The 22,884-nt window shown below is 40.2% G+C and overlaps 1 protein-coding gene across 3 annotated transcripts in view; it reads right to left on the bottom strand.

Annotated features, from left to right (window-relative positions):
• The window catches only part of gria4a (glutamate receptor, ionotropic, AMPA 4a), a 97,877-nt gene that overhangs the window by 48,577 nt on the left and 26,416 nt on the right, over window positions 1-22,884 (bottom strand). For all 3 annotated transcript variants that reach the window (XM_054603391.1, XM_054603382.1, XM_054603402.1), the window contains exons 3-6: window positions 8,182-8,421; window positions 4,368-4,420; window positions 3,996-4,127; window positions 664-717 (exon numbers count right to left, since the gene is read on the bottom strand). In XM_054603391.1, the coding sequence (XP_054459366.1) occupies window positions 664-717; window positions 3,996-4,127; window positions 4,368-4,420; window positions 8,182-8,421 (479 nt within the window). The remainder of the gene's footprint in view (window positions 1-663; window positions 718-3,995; window positions 4,128-4,367; window positions 4,421-8,181; window positions 8,422-22,884) is intronic.

Genomic DNA, 22,884 nt, shown 5'->3' with positions numbered 1-22,884 from the left:
TGAAAATGTGACTTCATGCACAGTGACACTTCAAAGTAAAGTGGATGTGGAGAGGGATCCATTTGGTAACAGGCCAAAGACAAATGTAGAGTGTATAAACCATGTGAGGGTTATCCTGGGTTGATGGATGCTAATTGCTAAAAGCCTATCTTACTTGACCTGAGCTCACTGGACCCTTTTTCACCGTCCCAGAGAGAACTGCTGTGGAACAGATTTTAGGGATTAAGGTTGAAGCAATACTTAATTTACTGATGCAAGTTCTGGCAGCTAACTGCATCACTTACTTTGTTGAGGAAACAGCAGAGTATTAATCTGAAGTGAAATGAAAAAATAAAACCTTAGTGCGACTTTGTAAAGATCAATGCAGACCTCTGCAAACATGGTGTTTTTGTTTTCTGCTTTGATCATGCTGAACGTCGAAGTAGGGGTCAGTACAACATGTCTCATGATGTTGGACTAAAATATGCAGACATTGAGTGTCATTGGTGATTCAAATTTTTTTCAGAACCATGCTTGATAATGTGTGTGTCTGTTTGCCAAATAAACCTAATTAAAAGGAATGATCCTCTTGTAGTCTATTAAGACAAGACATTACACGAGCAATCTACAAAACATTTTGCAAAATAACAGCCAACAACAAGCACTGCCATTTGGAGCTCTTACCAGGTTTGCTATGATGTAATGGTATCCTTTTACATGTTTCCCCACACTGACAGCCTGGAAAGAAAAAAGAGTGGGAGAGAAAAAATACATAATTAATTTGCTATATATTGACAAAGTTTATGAGCGAATTTTTTAACTAGCTAGAGAACTGAAAGTTGGTTTGATTCAGTTTCAGAGAGAAGGGCAGGGGAGTCAAACTACTGATAAAGGAGACTCCCTACCATCTGGAGCTGTGGTTATATTCTTATACTGATTAAAAGCAGAGGGAGTGGTGAGCCTGTGAGGACTTCACTTGTCCTTGGTCTCAGACTCTGCAGCCTCTCGGAATATTTAGCTTCAGAAATGTGTTGTCTGGGTTAGATGTCTGTTAACATGACTGGTTTAACTTTATTTAAAAAACCCTGCAACCCATAAGAAGGACTGTTTTACTTTTACGTTTTTGGTAATAACCTTGATAAAGGTGCCTGAATCCAATAGTCAACACAAGAGCCAACACTTTCTAAAAAGACTTTCATTCACATTTTGTACAGACACAATACAGTTTTCTTTTACTTTTGTGCAGTATGAACATACAGCACTTACAAAAACACATTATCAACGTCGTACAGCTTTCCCTACTACTATCAACTTGCCTGATTAAGAAATGGTTAAATTCAGGCAACTAAAACGACAACCTAGTCTACAGTGTTTTTTTTACACACTTCATCTACTATCAATAGATGCTGCCATTGAACAGAAATGACTACTGATTTTCTGCCTAGTGTGCTTGTGTGAGATTGAATAGCTGACAGTCTGGTACAGTGGTTAATTTGAAAGTGTAATTCTGCTTAACGCTGAATTATGTTATGTTTTTTGTCATTGTTACATCTGCACAGCGGGATGGAGTGAGATATCACACACTGTGAGATATTTAACAAAAGTGGAATGAGCATCTTCATATTAACAGCGACTTAACTTAATTAATAAATGGCTCACATTTTTTTCTTTATATCTCTGTCATCCACGCATATCAACAGCTAGGTAGTGACACATACCGATGCACACCGACACACAAACACACACAGATCGCAGCTGGCAGGGGCAGTCAAACAGAGCAGTCTCTGTCTCAGAGCAGGGGCGCTTGCCAAAGCCAGCACTACAGAGCCCACTGTGTCGGGAGTGTGTGTTTGTGTCTGTATGCCTGTCTCTGTATATACTCGTGTGTGTGTATGTTAGTGTGTGAGTCTCTCCGTCGGTCTGTTCACCCGCCACAGAGCCAATTAAGAAACTGTCTTACTGTCTATCTGTCTGGGATGCTGCTACTGGTGTATGTGTGTAGCTGTATGATAATGTGTGTTTAAAAGCTAGTGTGTATTTTTGCTTGCATTATGTGCTGGTTTGTATTTTTACAGATAGATGTGCATGCTTGTGTGTGTGTGTTTGTGTTGGGGTGGGGTGTGTGTGGGGGGTTAGGGGTGGGGTGGGTGGTTCACTGAGTTTGTCAAATGTGCAGACAGAGGATCAGATGTGATGTGATGTGATGAGACTGAAACCAGAGTCAAAGAGCGCACAAACACACATAAACACACCCGCACACATAAACACACCCGCACACAGACACACAGACACACACACACACACACACACACACACACACACACACACACACACACACACACACACACACACACACACACACACACACACACACACACACACAGTACACATCTGCGCCACCTGTCAGAGCTAAACCATCAAGCAAGACAGATGATCTAATGAACACAGACAAGTGTAAGGTGTCCGAGTGTGTGCCTTCATATGTGTGTGCGTGTGTGTGTATGTTTGTGTGTGTTCTCAAAATCTGTACCCGAGTGGACAGTATGGTGTGTTTACTGCAATCATACACTGATGTAGCTGTTGGGGAAGTCACATTTTTCACTCCACATTACGAACTCCAGGGAAAAATTCAAATCTTGTTTTCACTCCAGATGTCAGAAAGCATAAAAAGTGTTGTTGCAACTAGCTGAGTGAAGGAGACAGACACCAGTGATACAGTGGAAACAAACAATATGGAATACTATGATTGGAAATTCAATACTTTTTCTTTTGAATAGTTAAAAAGGTTATGGTTTTAATTACTAACAAAAAAGCTTACTATGTAAATGTTGTCTGTGGTTTAAGGTGGTAATAATGTGTCATTTTGGTGTGTTTGTACATTATATTAAGTGTTAAATGTTGTTAAGTCCAGGTCAGTGATATAATCACTGCACTGTCTGTAGTAATCTCAGTGAGTGTAACACTGCCACATAAAACTATAGTGCAGCCACCATGAAAGCAGTATCTCATGATCTAATATGCTGCAGGGTCCTTCAGGTTCCAGTTCAGTGTCAAATATCATCCTGTGCCTGCAGTAAACTAATAGTGTTCTTTTTTATCTTGTGATGTACTGTAGCTAGGGACTATAGTGTTTAGTAATGCATCATGTCATGTATAGCAATGAATAACCCTATGAAACCATTATCCATCTAGCATCTAAAATGTTTAATTTGCAGGTTACTTGAAAGTTAAGTATTAATCAATTCTTTTTTCATACTTTTTCCATACTGATTAGATATACAAAACATGATAACCATTAAAATTATTATCAATCACAGTGCCCTGCACTTTGTCCTGATTGCAATTTGAAGATAAATGTTTAGCTCATCCCCACTCCCTAACACTTCACCATGATATATAATGATTAGAGTCCTTTTTTTATTGTTTTCAAATTTAGATATAGATATTTTTTTAATCAGAAATTCAGAATATGCTAGTCAAAACGCATATTTTATGTGTCATGTCCCCAGGTTTTCACTCAGTCCTGTTACCCTAACACATTCTCCCCTCTAAACATTTGTGGCATTACACAAGTCACATGATCAATAGGAAGTACCATCCTTAGGGTCTCCTGAAGGCCATGGGAGGGTAAAAAGCAAGCTTTCCTACTCACTTTTCAATTTTTTTATTATATTGCTAGTATGACTGAGAATATCAATCTCAACACTCAGTCCTGTAACCTGAAGTATTTCTTAGATGTTGTAATTTTGTTAATGTTGTTGTTTTTTAAAGAAAGTTTGGAAAACCAGTTGTGTTAACCAAATGTTCTCATGTCATTTCATATATTTGCTAACATAATGCTTAAAACTCAGCCCTGTTACTTATATGAACCATCTTTCATTTAAAAAACAAACAAACATGTAGAAAATAAATAAAATGTTCTGAGATTGACCATAACACATTTGAAATAGTTAAACATTTAATTTTTAAAAGTTTGAACATGCAAGTAGGCCCAATTTAGCAGAAGTACCCATTACCTGTTCCAGGATGCTCTGTAGTCTCTCAGGCTCCAGGTCAATAACATATTTTCTCTCCTGACGTCGGTCCAGGTCCTCTAAGAGTCGGCGGTATGCTGCCTCATTGAAGCTCTCCACACAGATAGCACTCACCTGGGTTGACATATGCCGCATACAAACACAAACAGCATGTAGGAATAAGGCAAGCATACAAACCACAAGCAAGTTAACAATTGTGTTTGAAAAAATAACAACAAAAACATTGGTTATGTTATGTGAATGTGATTGTGTAAATTACACATGCACTGTCTGTGCTGTTGTGTGTGATTTGTGTTGTTGTGTGTGATTTTCTTTGGCCTGTTTCCAGGAAAGTGTGTGTTTGTGTGTCCTGACCTGCCATCCGTTCTGCCCCGCTCTCTCCATAATTGCCTGCAGTATTGCATAACCTAGACAACAGTGAGTAAGGGGGGGAAAAAGGGAGAAAGAGAGAATTAAAGCTCTAGGTATAAGTTGTAATTGGGACGTGGAATTATGATATTTCGTGTTTTTTCTAAGGTAAAACTTAGAGCTAGAGTTGGTAATCTTCCTCAAATAATTTTTTTTGTTTGTTGAAATTCTTTAAATTACATCCTGACATCAATTAATACACCAAATGCTCTGACAAAAAGAATAAAAAACATCCGGTATCTGTTGCTATTGCAGCACTGTATTAAGCCTAACAATCTGCCTGCCTGTCTGTGCGCACTCTGCCTCTGAACTCATTGCGGCTTAGAGTAGTCTTTCTCAAGCCGCTAGCTTTACAGCTCTGAATTTCTGTTTATAAAAGAGTGAGCAATATTGGGCTTGTTTTTTTGGTTAGATAATCTTTCAAATCTAGCGTACTCTTATGAGTTTCTAAACATTACCAAGCCTGGCTTTAAACTGCCCAAAAAAGCCCATCTCATTTACCAAAGCAACACCATAGTGTTTAATCTTCAATAGTGGAGGTAAAGCACCCCAAATAACAGTTCTCTCGAGTGTCACTCTATTAAACAGCCCAGAGAGCCTATCAGGTCAAAGAGTCGTGCAAAAACAATAGAAACTGTTGATAGTGACACTACATTGACATTCTTATTGCTTCTTGTTAAGTCGTGAACTTTAATTCAAAAAGCTTCTCATCCGAGAACACGCTGCCACTTCAATCTATTCATCAATTTTATAGCCTGGAACAAATCATAGAAAGGAAAGATCTTTTCGACACAATAGAGTATAAGTTTGAAAAGGCTGAATATGCCTCTCGGCGAGAAATTAGATGAGTTTCAAAGTTATAATGATCCCATGAACAAACAGGTGGCAACACAAGCGATAATGAATTAAGGTGTATTAAATTGAACAGCTGTCTAGATGGGTCATAACAAGTGTAAATATAAGAATAATGACAGAAAACTCAGTATCACCTTCATGGTCATTATCAGTATTGGCACACAGCTACTGCATTTTTATCATAATGATTGTTGTAATCTCTAACAAACCTCGAAATATGTTGTTAACTCGGAAGTTAAATGGTAACTGTGGAAAATAGTACGAAATTAACTCACAATTCACTGTGAATGACACAAAAAGACACACATGGACACAACAACACAAACTTACACACACACACACACACACACACACACACACACACACACACACACACACACACACACACACACACACACACATTGAGGTGCAACAGTGCCAACTGTTACCCTGTTTTCTTCTTCTTTTGTGGAAGCAGCTATTTACTGCTTGAGTTGAAACCCCCCCAAAAAACATCTGAAGCCTCTGTAATCACAATATGTATGTGTGGGAATGTGTGTGTGTATTTTTGTGTGGTGTGAGATCATTCTTTTACTTTTCCAGCCTTACAAGTGATATTGTAAAAAAGTTTGTATGTGCCCTAAATGAATGTTTGTGTTTAAAGTAACGCTTTTCTGTGAGTTGTTAAAGTGTACGTATTTTGTTTGTGTCGGTCAGTCTAATTCATGCATGGATGTAAAACGATAATCTGCTGTATGTGAATTTGTGTGTCTGTGTATAAATTTGTCTCTGTAAGCTTGTGTGCAAGCTTGTGGACATACCTGTGTGTGTGTGTGTGTGTGTGTGTGTGTGTGTGTGTGTGTGTGTGTGTGTGTGTGTGTGTGTGTGTGAGTGTGTGACAGCAGGCTGTCGGTGGAGCAGAGCGGAGCAGGGAGCATAAAACAGATCACAGCGTTACTGCCCATTTTCCAGCACATTACCACTAGCAGGGCCTGATGGGAGCCTATAATGAAGGGCCCTGCCTTGGCCAAGTCAAGCCAAAACTCTGAGCATCCATCCTCCGCTCCATTTCTCCCTCCTTCCTCTCAATTTTCTCTCCCTCTTCCTGTTATGTGCTACTGTATATCCCCAGAGGCTTGCCATCCTGGATGTCCTCTTACTTCTCCTTCTTGCCCTTTCCTTAATCTCCCCCCTGCCTCCCTCCACTGCCTCTTCCTCGGTCACCTTATTTGTCCCGTCCTCCCTTTTCTCACACCTGTCTTTCCTATGTGTGTCTCTTTTTGGCAGCTCCACCAGCTCGACTCACCTCACCTGTCCCTCCTGCTCCCCTTTGTCCCTCCTCTTTCTCCTTCTGCTCCCTCAAGGGTACTAACCCAGACACCCTGGACCAGAGGGAAGCTGGCAGAGGCACAGACAGAGCCCACACAAGTACACGCACGCACACACACACACACACACACACACACACACACCCTGCAGCTTACAGATTCCCCCTAACATGCCACAATACCATGGTCTGGGGACTCTGCATCATGTTTGTCCTGCGTTTCTCCCCCTGTGGCAGGGACTTTGTCTGTGTGTTAGTATGTGTGTGTGTGTGTGTGTGTGTGTGTGTGTTGTGTGTGTGTGTGTGTGTGCGTGTGTGAGAGAGAGAGAGAGAGAGAGAGAGAGAGAGAGAAATAGAGAGAGAGAACGTGCCAAGCATTCCCATGACAGTGGTTAGGGGCCGAGGGCATCAGCTGTGGCTGCTCGACTAACTTACGTGCACTGCATGATGGGATGGTTAAATTGAAGGCAGGTGAACGCTGCTAGAGTTGAGTCCAAACCCTATAGTTTCTGGCCCAAAATTGCCAAATTAGACCCTTGTTTCTGCAGCTGTACTTTTCAGCAGAAAAGTGCAGGTCCAGTAGCACAGCCTACTATCTGGGAGTTAAATTAATGTTAAATACTCCCAGGCGAATAGACCTTTAAAAAGATACTCATGACTTTATGATATTATGATATTGTTCTCTGTGCCGTTCCAAATTTAGCCCAAATAAACAAATAATTCTTCATGCAAAAAAGTATTTGAAACCAGACTCATTTGGAAAACTTTTTTAATCTTCTGTAACTGAGTATTTCATTTAAACCCAGAGATACTGTTGTTATCAGAGTTTATGAATTCAGCTGCGGCGTCGTAAGGACACAGCGTCACTGCAGTCACAGTCATTTGGACTCTTCTCGCATATAGTGAATGCAGCCTAGCACACTGAGTTACAGACTATTTTGCATACTTTCCCCAAATCTCTCTCTGACCTTTCTCTTTAAATCCAATAAGAAATGGAAAATGGAGTAGAAAAAAATATGAGAGGTGAAGTCAAAGGACAAAACAATGTAACTGTACTGCAGCATTTTGATTGCAACTGGTGGAATTACAAAAGTGAACATATTGTAAACTTTAACGCACATCAGATATGCAATTTGCTCTCTCAATCCCAGAGCCCAATGATGAATAACGGCTAATGTATTTTCCCTGTTGTACTCTTCATTCCCTAACTTGAGAAAGTAATTCACTTTTAGCTTAAGTACAACACTCATGGCGGGTACTTTTCATGTGTATTGCTTGCCTTGTAGTTTTAGTTAATTGAAAAACAATTAGCATTTTATTTCTATCCTTATTTGATATTCTAGCATCTGAAATTCCCCTCTGCGGATCAATAAAGGCTTATCTTCCATCTTATATTATCTAATGAAAGGAACAATAAACTTCAAGGTCCAACAATACGTGTGAATTGTTCATACTTGTTCATATGGAAACCCGTTTCAAAACATAGATATTATTCTGTGTTTAAAAATAAGTTTACGCATATCAAATTGTGTGACTTTCTTTTATCTATAAACACCAACTCTCTATATGTTGTTAATGCATTTGTCACTGTGCATTCACCTCTGTCAGTGTCGTAGAGGAAGACGAATCGGCTCCAGTCATAGTGGTCCAACAGTGACAGCAAAGCTCCTCTGATGGACGGCCGGAGCTGCAGCGTGAACTGGGCCTCTCCTTCGGTGGGGAAGCTGGGCGTCACGAGGCTGATGTGCAGGGCCCCACAGAACGACGTCAGCGTGTTGACCGAGCGCTTGTCGTAAAGGCCGAAGATGGCAAAGACCCCCCTTGAATACTGAGAACAGACTGATGGTAGGAGGGAATTGAAGGGAAGGGAGGGATGTATGGCAGGGATCCAGATGAAAGAAGGAAAACAAGTGGAGAATTTTTTTAAAACACAAATACAGAGTTGAGAGCTTTGTAAATGAACAGAGTAGAAAAAGAACAAACAAGAACATGGAAAGAAGAAAGCAACATGTTACCTAATTAAATTCACACTGTGATTTTTTTTAAACATGTCAACCATTTTAATGAGGGGCAGCATCAGCTTCTGTCACCTAATTTGGGTTCTGTGTGTCAGCAACCATAATTGTGACTGGTCTAAAGTGTTTCATGTCAAATGAAACAGAGATACGGCTTCAAATGCATCAATCAGTTTTACAGAGTTCTGGTTGAGTTTGCTCTAAAAACAAACTTTTATTTCATCCATAACGACATGAGACAGATTCTTGGCACTTAAACCAAAATCCCTCTCTGCCAGACTAAGACATCATATACATGTACATGTTATCGTAACGTATAAGCACATACATTTGCACGTGCATGGGGGGAAATCAGAATACCCTCAAAAAACCTGGCTGGCAACATTACAATTTTCTGACTGTCACAAAATCATTCCCACTTGCCAAAACCGGCATGCCTGCTTATACAGTTGTTAAGGAAATTAGAGTCAAATAATCCCACCTGCTTGAAGCTTACAGTGAAACATCCATGCACACAAACACGCACATACACACAGATACAAAACCCTTGACCGAGCCGCAAGCTCTCTTCAGATGTGAAGTAATTTTCCACTACAACACTGCAACTCAGTCTTCAAACACCCTGAAGCTTTCAACCATGAAAGAGAGGAGAGTGAAAAGCATCGACGTCCTCCGCTATCTCGTTTCCCCAAAAATCTCCCCACCTGCTTTGGTTTGTCGTTCATCAGTGCAGCTGGACCAAAAACTGTGTTTGCCCACCAAAATAAAGCTCTTGGGTGTGTGAGTCAGAGAGTCGGGAAAATTCTGTCAAATCAACCGAAATATGCACACAAACACATGCTTCACTTTCTAAGGACTAAGCAAGTAAAGTGACTAAAAGTATGTCAACTCATTTTTCTTTTTACACTCTTTAATGTTCCCCTTTCTTTCATTTGCTTATTACATCCCCTCCTTTCTCTCTTTAGACCCCATTCATCCTTTCAGCTAGATTCTCTCAGGCAGGCATGTTTTGAGCATGAGCTCCATCCTGCGTCATAATTCACTCTCCAGCCTGCAATACGTCACACTGGAGTAAACGGTGAGACAGGGGGACTGCAGACTTTGCTTTTGGCAGCAACCGGCTATCACTCTGTAACCTTTTCTCCCTCTTTAATTCTCCTTGCACATCACCTCATCTCATACCTTTTCCCCTCTCTTTTGTTTTTCAAGGCAGACACTGCATCCATCATCTCTCTTGCTGCCTCCACCATCCACGTTCTGTCATCTCTTCTCCCTCTCTTCACTACGAATGCCTCCTCTTTTTGTTCCTCCCTCCCTCCCTCCCTCCTCCTGGGACTCAGAGTAATTCCATTATCAGCTATAAGCCACACTGGGGGTAAATACTGAGGGAGATGCGGCTTTGACGCTTGGGCTTGTGGCAATTAAACAAAGCCGAGGCCCCTGCACCCAGGAGGTGATAAGGCAGGGATTTAGTCTCTGATTATGACAGCAGCTAAATGTCTTGAATTCAGAGAATTAGCATACTACGTATGTTAGCATGCGTCATTCAATAGGAGCTGAGTCATGTCCTCAAAGTCAACAAACTTAGTGCCTTACAAGATGTTTTTTATGGCATTTCTAGCTTTCTTTGATAATTCAGAGCACATAACAACATGAGAGATGGTTAAAGAGATGAGACTGTGTGTGATCAACAACTTAATGACAGCTGCTATATTTTAAAGTCCAAAACCGGGAATGCACAAAGATGTGTACACTAGATCACTGAAGTTGACTTTATTATTCAGTGCACGGAATAAATGTTTTACAGCGATATGATAAGGATTGAAGCAAATAGCAAGCAGAGACAGTTTGGTAAGATGTGTGCATATATTCAGATTGAAACGTGAAGGGAAAATTATACTTGGCATTCATTCATAAAGGCATGTCTTGGCTGATAGAAATGGTAGATATTCTTTGTGTCACGGCAAAGTCATTCCACGCCTTTTAAATTATTTTTCGTTTTTTTTTGTATAAGGTCCTTTAGAAAACGGGATAAAAATAGAAAAAGCAGCAGAACATAAACAAAGGCACTGCACATGTGAAGGGTAAGAGTGGCGTGCTGCTCCCATGCCACCTGATGGATTCCTTTTAAAACTTGACTGAAACTACTGGCCTAGATGCAGTTTGTGACATCAATGTCTGTAAATCATATTTTTCACCCACCTCGCGGGTCTCCATCAAAACTTAAGAAAATATTGATAGCCTTAATCCCAAAACATTCTATTTAAAACATGACATCTGTCACCAAAAACACAGGGGGTCCAGAGCACAAAACAAAAGTCTCTATTTAATTCTCATTCTTTATTCATCCACTTTTCCCTGTTATTCTCTCTTATCATTCCCCTTCTCACTCCCTTATCCCCTTATTTTCAATCTATGCCTTCTGATGCTAGCTTTGCCTCTCTGAATCCATCATCCTTTCTTTCCCTCTCTGATGCGTTCCTCCATGGACTTGTTTCTCTGCAATGCTCTCCACCACCACCACCACCACCACCACCACCACCATCCCGCCGCAAGGCTGGAATGTGCCAGACAGTGGCGTCATTGTAATAAAATGTGTGCTAAGCTTGCTTCATAAAGCTTTAATGAGAGGAGGGGACCAGCGGCAGGGTACATCATCACCACAGTAAAAGCGTCGGACACAATAGGTCTCCTGGGACTTCCTCTACATCTCCTTGCCTCCCCCTGGCTTATTCTCCCAGCATCTCCATATGAAAGAATATTTGTGTGTGTATACACACACGTTCTTAATTGCTCGCTCTGTCTCTCAAACTTTGCTCTTTTTCTGTGCAGACCTCTCCATAAATCTCTTTAAAACAACCTTCCTTTATCTGCATTACTCTATAAAATACAGTAGTTCAGCATCTTTGCATCACCCTCTGCTGCCATCCCTGTCTCTCTTTGAATCATTTCAATTTGTGTCTCTGTGCTTTGAGAAATACCCCTCAATCATGCACGCACTTGGCACATCACTTTATTTATTTGTTTTTCAAATTCAATCTTGTCCAATTTGCATAACAGGGAAGAAGACATGTTGCTCAAGCAGTACAATACTATACAGACAAATAGCTTAGCTCTCTCTGGTATTGTCTGGTATTGTTTCCCAAGTGGCTCTCATATTTCTCTCCTCCCTCCCTCTTTCCTCACCTCTCTCACCATAGTGCCTCTGTCTCTAAACTGGCCACTTGTTTGTATTTCACATGGCAGCAAGAACAGATGCTAACGGATAAATCTGCTACTGATTTAACTACCACTGCAGAGCACACAACATAAAAAGAAACACACACATAACACAGATAGTCACCTTTACACATTATGAACACGTAAAAGCATACACCCCCATCCTCTGATAAACAACTTCAGACTTTTGTTCCTGATGCAGTTGCTTCTCACCCATTAGTCTGAATAACCTTTTCGCTTTAAAGATGTTCTCCAGACACCCACTGAAACACCGCAAGAAATACTGTGAGCCCTCATTACCTGCAGGTACAGGCCAAGATAAAAGCAGCACCTGTGTAAATGAGTTTAAAAGCCTTTTGGCATATCTATCCTGGCATTGCCAGAGGCTACCTTCATTGCAGAACAGTGGTACCTGGAGGGTAAAAGAAGAAATGCCAATAATAAGCTGTTATTAGCTAATAAATTAGAGAGAAATCTACCGCCCAGTGCCTTACACTGACATTTCATGTAAGGCATTAACATTAGCAACCTTTAGGGAAGTAGGCTCCTGTTTTTATTTTGTTTCAACATTGTGTGGGTTTTGAAAGATCTTTTTACAGAGAGAAGCGAGGAGCGGATCATCCTGCAGCAAGCAGTGGAGTTTCTACAATAATTTAAGCTCTAATACAGACTGACACAACTAGTTCAAAGTGTGGAATAAATTAACACTCATGATAAGTTCAGATATTGAATCAGGGGTAAAAAGCAAAATAACTAGAAAATATTGTGTGGTGCAGCTGAATGGGAGATGGGAGCCATGGACAGACTCACAAATCTAATCAGTACTTTGAAACGTTTTTTTAAGTTAAAGACCCTTTGCTAAGTCCCGCCCCTTGAACACAGACTGGCCGGTTGTAGTGTAGAACTGGCCAGGTCCAACAACAATCCGGCTATGCTCCATAGACTCACATGCACAAGTTTCATATTTTCTTAAAATTTAAGTCATGGTTAAACATTGTCTAGGCACAATGTTAAAGCATGACTTAAAACATAACTCAAAATCCACAAGTAATAGTGACACTTGTTACCCAGTGAGGTTGAAAGAAGAAATATGTTCGCTCAGTACGTTAGCTAATGATTGACTAGCATTAGCACTTGAATGCTATGCTACTACCGAGGTACCCTGAAAGTTAACACATGCTGCTTTTGCTTTTGAGTTATTGTAACAAAGAAGAAAGACATACTCGGCTTAACAGGGACAGGGTTGTTCCTTAATTTCATGTCTTCTGTCCTGATCGGCCGGTGATTTTTTGGTTCACATTTACACTGTAATCTGCAGGCTTTAGCTTCTGTCTTTACCATTTTAACCTCTTTTTTTCCCGCTGCTGAATCAGTTGGACATCCTGGATTTATCCTTCAAACACATATTGTAGACCCTTCTGTCTGCCCCTCACTAAAATCTTTTTTTTTAGTTTTTCCAAAAATATGCAGTTAGTGACACTGTGGTCTGATTGGTCTGACATTTTGTCAGAGTAGCAGCGAGGAGCGGGGTCTATACTAGCTAACATAGATTGTGCAAACATTGGATGAAAAGCAATAATCACTATACAGTGGCCAGGGTAACAAGGTAAGAAGATAGCTCGGTTCTCTGCTTTGCCTTTGTTACAATGAGGGAAATTCACTACACTTAAGTTACTGCGTCAGAATGACTAGGAGGGGGAATTGTGGTTCACAAAAGTCTATTAAATATAAAACACAGACTTTGGTTTGCAAGACCTTGATCTTGGCTGAAAACCAGATATTTGAATTAACAAAAAAATGTCATTATAGTGATAAAAAATGTAATTCAGGCAGCATGACAAAACCTCCAAAACACATTTCTTGTTTTTCAAATTAGTGGTACATTATATAAACAGAACTATGGAGACAGGGTTGGACTGTGAAAGAGGTAGGGGTACTGATATAGAGATACAGCTGAGAGCAATGCTTGTGCTGGTTTCCCAGTAAATCATTACGTTATGATTAATGGGAGCTAGCTCTTACACACTTTATCTCCATAACAATTTTACTGTCAGTATATTTCCATGAAGCTGGGGGGAATTGAGCCACTGCCTCTAAAATGTCAGTACATGTCCATGGCTTTCTGGGTAACAGTCGTCTGTTGAAAAATGGGGAGATCTCTGTGCCTAAGTGATTTCAATGGCACTGCTCTCAGTAGGTTGATGGTACTTGCTTGCTGGGTAACACTGCCTATCTTTCTCTAGTGTTTGATTGCTGCTCTCAGCTCTCCAAAGTGGTGTTGTAAAGATGGACACAAGACAACGTCTGGATGACAGAAGTGAAGGATATAGATGACCTACAATGTACAACAAAAATACCTAACAGACACATATTTTAAATGCCATTTACAGTCTGGATGTGGGGTTTTTTTTGTGTAAAAAATCCAAACGCTAGTTCATAGTTTATCATTATAAGCCCTATTTAATAATACAATAATATTCCTATCTAATATACCACATTCACCACCACTAAATACAAAATATCATGTTATTTATAAAACTTTACATTTTTAATAAAGTTATTTATGATTTTGCTATGATATATTTAAACCCTTTTGCCTCATACCTGAGATCGATACTATCTGGCAGAGAGTGCAGTCACCGTATGGATTTCATATTTGTCCCTTTACAATACAACATAGATTATGGCACAATGGAGCAACTTCTTGTAAAAAAACCTTAGAGATTAGAAAAGGAATTTGGTCAAATGTGAGGCTTTCATATTATTTGACAGGACATCCTGGGATGACATCATTATAATAACTCTTTTAAAAAGTAGAACATCTATATCTACCAGAAACTTTAGACTTGAAACAATATACCACATGCTCCTCATCCCCAGATAAGCATAGGCAGAATATGTTGAGCCCAGACAACAACTCATCCATCCTGAGCAGCAATGTTGTGATGACAAGCTAAAAGCCTGAGGATCAATATTCTTCGAGAGAGCATGCTCGCTATTTAATAACACAGACACAAATGAGAGGGCATACGGGAGAGCTATTTAAGCAATGAACAACTGTTTTCAGCCAAGGGCGCAAACCAAGACTCTAGATTGACCTCTGTAGAATGATATATTTCTTGTTGTTTCCATCTCAGACACATGTGCTAATTACAGCTTAAAATAAATATATTATGTTCTAATTGTCTTCTGTCTTTTTAAATAAAATACATCCATAAATCTAAAGATGCCAATGTGCAATGTTCAGTTGTTGAGACGTTAATATTGACAGCAGGCCTCAAGTGTGTTCATCAGCAGCATTATAAAGACAAGATAAAAGATAAAGCCTGGCAATCAATAGTCAGGCAGGGGAGCTCAGCCACCTTATGGATTTCATATCTGATCCTCTCCACCAGAACATAGTTTACAAGATAACTGAGCCGCAATAGCTTCATAAACAGGGCGGTGATTATTGTGAGTGATAGTGTATTGTGTGCTGTGCTGTGTGTGTCTGGTTGCTTGTGAATGAGGCCATTCATCCTTCTGTCTGCCTCCTTCTCCTGTCTGCCTCTAGTCCCTCTTTCATAAACTTGCCTCAAGCAGAGAGGAAAAGTGGGCTTCTGTTGCACTCATTGAGGGAAGCAAAGAAGCATCAAGCAAAAAGAGCAAGAGGGGAAGAGAGTAGTTCCGAAACAATGGGCCCAGGCTGTGACGAGAGAGAGACTTCTGCCAAGCAGACACTGCAGAGAGAACGTAGAGAGAGTGAAAAAAAGCACAAACCATGGGATGCTGAAGGTCAAAAGAGAGAAAATGTGAAGAAATGCTGCCCTGCAGGTCAGCGAAGAGTACGAAAGGACTGAAAATTAGTCCTTAGATGCTCTCACAGCTCTTTGTGTTCATGTGGACCTATGTTGGAGTTGAATGTACGCAGTGCATGTGCACATACATTCAGGTCCAAACCCTCTCATGCACAGACGTGCCTCAAAGGCCATTCGGAAAATGTCTTTTATCTGGGCACCTGTGTCTGGATAGAGGGCTGAATAGGGGGTCAGAGCAGGGGTTGACCGACATGCCTTTAGAGCCAACACTACTATTTTTTTATTGTCTGACTGGTCCATAAAGCAGGTAGATTGGCCCCTTGATATTTTATTCTTGAATGACACTGGGCAGGCCAAATCACATCTCACACTTTGAGCTCAACGCCTTCATTAAACAGGGTCTTTGGGGTACAGCCCAGAATATTTTTTGAACAGCCGTACTTTTCAGAGCCTTTTAGCATCTTGCTTCTCAGAGTAAACTCAGTCAGCGGCTCCTCTGGCTCTCTTGTTGCGCACACACAGGCAGGAGTGAGTTACTATGGTTACCGGCATCAATGTCGCCAGGTTATTTTGTCATAATGTACATGAAGCTCAACAAAAGCTTAATATGTGTGAAGGTTGAAAAAAAAATGCAGAGGCGGATTCTTTGTCCCTGTCCACCCCTGGGTCAGAGGGGAAGGACAGCAGGCGAAAAGGCTCCTGGGTCAACTGCCACACTCCACTGTCACTTCTTTATTCTCTTTGATTTCATCTTTCCACCTGTCCCCCCTCCACCACCCTCCTTCCTCCTTTTCCTCCAGGCATTGTCCCTCAGGCTGCATGAATAAAGCTTCTAAGAATAAGGGTACTGATTGAGGAAAATGAGTGAAAGTACCCAAGAGGGGCTGGTGGTTAGGCCAAGTCTACGACCCTTGGTGTTGTCGCAGTTAGTGAATATGCTATTAGTTCCTGACACATGGCTTCCTCCCTTGTGCAATCAAACAAGAGGAGAAAACTCTTTTATAAGAACGGAAATCATCAACCTCCCAACTGAGAGAGAATTCAGTTTTCACTTGAGGATAATTAAAAAATAAATAAATTTTAAATTTGGCTGTGATAGTTTAATAAATGAGGAAGGTGGCAGGAATGTAATCGCTTCCACAGTCTGTTGCTCACAAGGGTAATTAGGATACAAAAGGGAATGTGCTGGCATTGAACCTCATTCAAGTTTCCAACTGGCTTAGAAATCTTTTTTTTTTCTTGAGCACTATTCTTTGATAGCTAATTTACTCCTCATCTGATTGGTTTTCCTCTTTTGATTGATTTACTGGAAAAAAAAAAACAGTCTTCAGAGATTTGTATATTTGGTGGCGCCAAAGCAACAGCTTTACGGCTTCTATTTGTAATTTGATATGTTTCCATTGTCCAACAACAAAAAACAACAACATCATTTGAGTAGAAGTCATATTTTGGAAAAAAGAAGAATATCAAATTGGAAGCAGTACTGTTAAATTGACATTTATTAAATCAGTATTTTTTAATATCCTGTAGTGATGTGGTGTGAAGCCCTGCACATTAGGATAACCATGGGACTACAAATCCACTGCTTAATATTAGGTTTGTGGAATATCTCTGCATTAGTCAACAGTGAAAATAGAGAGTGACAAGAAAATGGGGAGGGAGGCAATTACATGCAAAAGCGATTGAACATTGATGGCTCGTTCGTTGGTTGTAACTGGTACTATCTCAGTCCAATGAGGCATGGATATGACCAATCAGCACTTCTGTTTCCTTTTCTGTAAAGTCATGAGGAAATTAACACTTTTTTCGTGACATCTCATTAGTGTCTCAAGTTCATATATCTTAGCGCAGCACATTATTTGGAACATCAGGCTTGTCTGGCAGAGACAATGATACACACACATTGACAGAGTTGGGCCTGGTTGTTACTCCAAGAGGCATTACCGACAAAACTGCTGAAGTCAAGTATTCAGATATTTCCTGGAATTGGAGTGTACTATAACCCGTGGCGATATTAAAACAAACAGTAGACATCTGCCCTAAGGGCAAGTGAAGTATGATGCTTCCACCAAGTATCTACTGCATGTTAGGCTCATGCATCTGTAACAACATTTAAAAAAAATGTCAAGTAATTGACCACAAGCAGATAATCCTTGGAGTGGAGCCTAAATATAGATATTCCTTTATTGATCCCCATGGGGGAAATTCGGGTGTTGCAGCAGCTCAAGTACAGAGAAATAGCACCCTAAAGACATAATTGGCTTTATTGGCTGAATTATTTTTTTAAAGGCCTCCAAATTGTATAACTTGAGCTGTAAAACTCAGCAGGAATGAAATAATACCAAGTAGGAATAAATCAGGAGTTTGGGTGGAGATGGGGCTGTAGTATCTCTAATGCTACATGTTGTATGGACCAAAACCGCACTTGACCACAGCCAGATAACAGCAGGGTTATCTTTTCCCTTTGTTTTATGCTCATTCAAATCAGAATGATAAGAAAGTGTGTGCCTAATCGGGATCCTTGAATTTATTTGCGGGCTAAGCTGACAATGGCTGCCATACACATTTTAATGACAATGTTATGAAAATATGAAGTTTGGTCCCTGACATCCAGAAAATTGAAGTGTCACCATCGCAAAGGATATTTTTTGTTAAACATTCAATCAGCAATTGCAATAAGCATTCCAGCCTTTTAAAGCTTGTACCCTTTAAGGAACGAAACAATGCTCAATTTCATGGCGACATTATTATAAAAATGTCGCTAGGACCTGTGGTCACTGAGGCCTGATATGAATCTTGTGAAAAGAGCCTGGCAAAAAGAGGCTCACGGCACAACTATGGCTTAAAGCATATCCGCTCATGCCATGATACACCAGTAAAACATGCATTCAGACACACACACACACACACACACACACACACACACACACACACACACACACACACACACACACACACACACACACACACACAGTGGCGTATACTATACTGACAATGTGGAAACTTTGACTCAACAATGGGGTCTGCGACCACAGAGATAAAAGATAGAAAGGGAGAGAGGAGGCGGGGAGAAGATGAGAGAAAAGGAGAAGGAAACTGCATGTCACCTGCCATGGTGCTGTGCTGCGTACCCCGAGGACACAGTCCTTTAAACAGGGCTGATCTGTGTGTGCATATATATGTGTGTGTGTGTGTGTGTGTGTGTGTGTGTGTGTGTGTGTGTGTGTGTGTGTGTGTGTGTGTGTGTGTGTGTGCGAGAAAGAGAGAGAGAGAGAGGGAGAAAGAGAGAGCGAGAGATGTGACAGAGAGCCTTTTTACTCCAGTCATCTTTAAGCATTACTAACAGTAGCTAAAGCCCTGTGGGCCTGTCCGGTACGAACGCAGTCATTCATCACACGTACACACACACACACATGCACGCACACATGGCTGACATCAAAACCATTCATCACAGCAGACAGGGGGAGAAGGGGAAGAAAGTAAGGAGGGGAGAAGAAGCTCACTCACTATGCTGGACTCATACTGCTTATAACTATGGCACTTTCATCTCCCTTTGATAGAGCGATCACACAGACAAACCTGTAGAAACAACTGATTCCCCTGATGTTATGGCACCCTTAGCATGCACTCCCCTCTTTTGATGGGCTTTCATACTTTTCTTGCAGTTTTGTAGCCATGCATAAACCTTCAAATATTCTCAGCTTGTCAATTTCACACATCGTCCTGACAGCCCCAAGTGCATGAATCTTTTTTCACAACCTGGTATACCGATAGGCATTTGTGAAGAAGATACTTCTATTGTGACACGTCTCTGTGTGATCAATAGGAGTGCCAAAATATGATGAGTGTTCTGTACTGCAATCCTACAGAGAGATAACTAGGGCATAAGTAGATCTATTATTACAGAAGTGTGCAAGTATGGGGGATTGCTGGGACTATAATAAATATTAGTTAACAGAAAATGTTAATCTTTATTCTTCTTGTTAAACAGTTGAATATTTGGCATAAAGTGATTGTAAGCTCTTCAAAACAATCAAGTTATAGTTAAAATTAATTTTAAAATACGTTTCCCTTCCAAACGATAGATAATCCTTTCCTAATCTGGCCTTCTAAAACCGTTACAATTTACTGTTAGAAAAATAAATCCTTGATACCACCTAACAATGCCATAGTTAACTTTTGGTTAGGTTTAGGCACAAACACTACTTGGTAAGGTTTAGGATGGTTTGGGTTAAAGATATGAAATACATCATGTTTTGGGGACACCTGATTTCCTCCTTTTCTCCTGATGGACACAAGTCAGAATTTTCTCAGGAGCTAGAGGGTTTTATCACCTGAATGTAAACAAATGTTGTTTTTGAGGCATTTTCTGAAACCACTGACCCTGTTTTTCTTGGGAGGGGAGTTTTGAAACTTCAGCTGTAAATTGTGCCAAATTCCAAGTAATTTCAACTTTGAATGCATCAGGGAGGATTTGGATTTGTGTGCAAAGCCAAAGGTGGCACTGCATCTGGTGCGCTTTCCACGGTGAAACAATAGCTCATATTCACATTCTTAACACACAGCAAATCAATAAGTACCTCAGAGACAATGAACTTACTGGTCTGATGTCCAGTATTTACTGGGGAGTTGAAACATCAAAAAGTTGTCCATCGTATTTCGAAGGTTTTTCTTGCAGCCCCATGGAACAAAGTATTGACTGCTGACTGATGTATGACAATGCAGTGTGACGGATTGAGAAGCTGTCAGGTACATTTTGTGTAACCTTCTCTTACAGTGAGACCATTGCCTGATGTTGCTGTTAGAATGCAAAATATCTCCCTGACTCTATCACTTTCCTTTTATCACTGTCTTTGTCTTTTCTGGTTTGACTGTAAAAATTATGGATAAACAATGGCTGGACATGAGAGAGGGGGAGAGAGATATGCGAGAGTCAGTGAATTGAATGTGAATGTGGTGTCTGCGGGAACCAGGGAGATGAGACAGAAATATATTCCGGGCAAAAAGGACATCTGGATCAACAGTTTGTATTTATGTGTATGTGTTTTGTACGGTTATCCTTTTTCCATCGTCATAACCACAAGAAACGGCAGAATATTACTGAATAGAATGTCCTAAAAAGTAATAAAATGTGTCCTCATCTCTGTGTTTATGTGTGTCTGGAACACACACACACACACACACACACACACACACACACACACACACACACACACACACACACACACACACACAGGTGTTTGTTTGTGTATGCCCTTCCAGCTGAGCAGGTCCACAGTGATTGAGTGTGCTCACAAGATAAACAGAGCAGTAATTTAACAGAGGAAATGACATCCCAGCAACCATTTCTCCTGCTGTCTCACTCCTCACCTCGCCATTCCTCACTCTTCCTCCCGACCATCCATCTCATTCTCCTGCTTGTCTCCTCCGTCTTCTTCTACCGTTAAATTGAATTTGACTTGTTTTGATGTGATTTGGTCAATTCAATTCAATTCAGCTCAGAGCTTGTCAATGTCGACTGGCTCATCTTATCACAACACGGGATATGCTCGAATGGCTGTGGCTCCGGAGGTAGAGCCAGTTTTCCAATGACTGATGCAATCCCATGTACCACATGTAAAACTGTCCTTAAGCAAGACACTGAACCCCAAATTGCTTCTAATGGCCAGGCTCTGCTCTGTTTGTAAATGAAAAGAAATCTGTGAATTACTGTTTCTGCTAAGGTAGAAAAGTGATTTCTGGCACTTTTTGATATAAAAGCAAAATGTTACACTTCTCTCTGTCTCTACAACTGTGAATATGCTCAATTGAAATCCACTGAAGAAGTGCCTTGGCACACATAATTTGATTAACAATAGTTAAAGGAGAATAGCGCACTATCTTGTATGGTAAACCTTATTTGACTTTTATGTTTAATGCATAAGTGAATAATATTACAAAACAAAAGAATTATGAAGGAGACGGAAAGAGAATGCCTAATACTGTGTATGAGTGAATGAAAGTACTAGTTCACTTTTTAAACTATTGTATAACATTAGTTTAATTCAATCAAAGCAGTAGTAGTGACTTCATGAACTTCTTTAATGATAAGATTCTAACTATTAGAGAAAAAATTTATAATCTACTGCCCTCAACCAGTACCGATCGATCCATAGCTGTAGAACCTGAAATATATTTAGATGGCTTTTCTCCCATCGACCTTCAACAATTGACTTTAACTATTTCTAAGTCTAAACCTTCCACCTGTCTCTTAGACCCGATTCCGACTAGGCTGCTTAAGGAAGTTTTACCTTTAATTAGCAATTCTTTATTAGAAATTATCAATCTGTCTTTACTAACGGGCCATGTACCACAGGCCTTCAAACTAGCTGTAATTAAACCTCTTCTTAAGAAACCTACTCTTGATCCAGAGGTGTTGGCTAACTATAGACCTATAACAATAGTTTATTTGAGGATTTTCAGTCAGGATTTAGAGTGAATCATAGCACAGAGACGGCACTGGTGAAAATTACCAATGACCTTCTAATAGCTTCAGACAAAGGACTTGTCTCTGTACTTGTATTGCTAGACCTTAGTGCTGCATTTGATACCATTGATCACCAAATCCTATTACAGAGATTGGAGCATCTTATAGGCATTAAAGGAACCGCACATAGCTGGTTTAAGTCGTATTTATCAGACCGATATCAGTTTGTATATGTAAACAATGAAAGCTCGATGAAAACCAGGGTTAGTCACGGAGTTCCACAGGGGTCTGTTCTTGGACCTATTTTATTTACCTTATATATGCTTCCCTTGGGGAATATTATCAGAAAACACTCAGTAAACTTTCATTGTTATGCAGATGATACCCAGTTATATCTATCAATTAAGCCAGACGAAACTAACCAGTTCTCTAAACTTCAAGCATGTCTTACGGACATAAAAACCTGGATGACCTGTAACTTTTTAATGTTAAACTCTGAAAAAACAGAAGTTATCCCACTAGGCCCTTCGAATTCAATTATCTAACGATATAGTTTCTCTAGATGGCATTGCTCTAGCATCCAGCACTACCGTTAAGAACCTTGGAGTTATCTTTGACCAGGATCTGTCTTTTAACTCTTATATAAAACAGATCTCAAGGACAGCCTTTTTTCATTTACGTAACATTGCGAAAATCAGGCAAATCCTGTCTCAAAGCGATGCAGAAAAACTAGTTCATGCATTTGTTACCTCTAGACTAGATTACTGTAACTGCTTATTATCAGGCTGCTCTAATAGGTCTCTTA

This window comes from Anoplopoma fimbria, chromosome 1, assembly GCF_027596085.1.
Source record: "Anoplopoma fimbria isolate UVic2021 breed Golden Eagle Sablefish chromosome 1, Afim_UVic_2022, whole genome shotgun sequence".
NCBI classification, from domain to species: Eukaryota; Metazoa; Chordata; class Actinopteri; order Perciformes; family Anoplopomatidae; genus Anoplopoma; species Anoplopoma fimbria.
The sequence above is the reverse complement of the archived record's forward strand: the minus strand, read 5'-3'. Positions and strand labels throughout refer to the sequence as shown.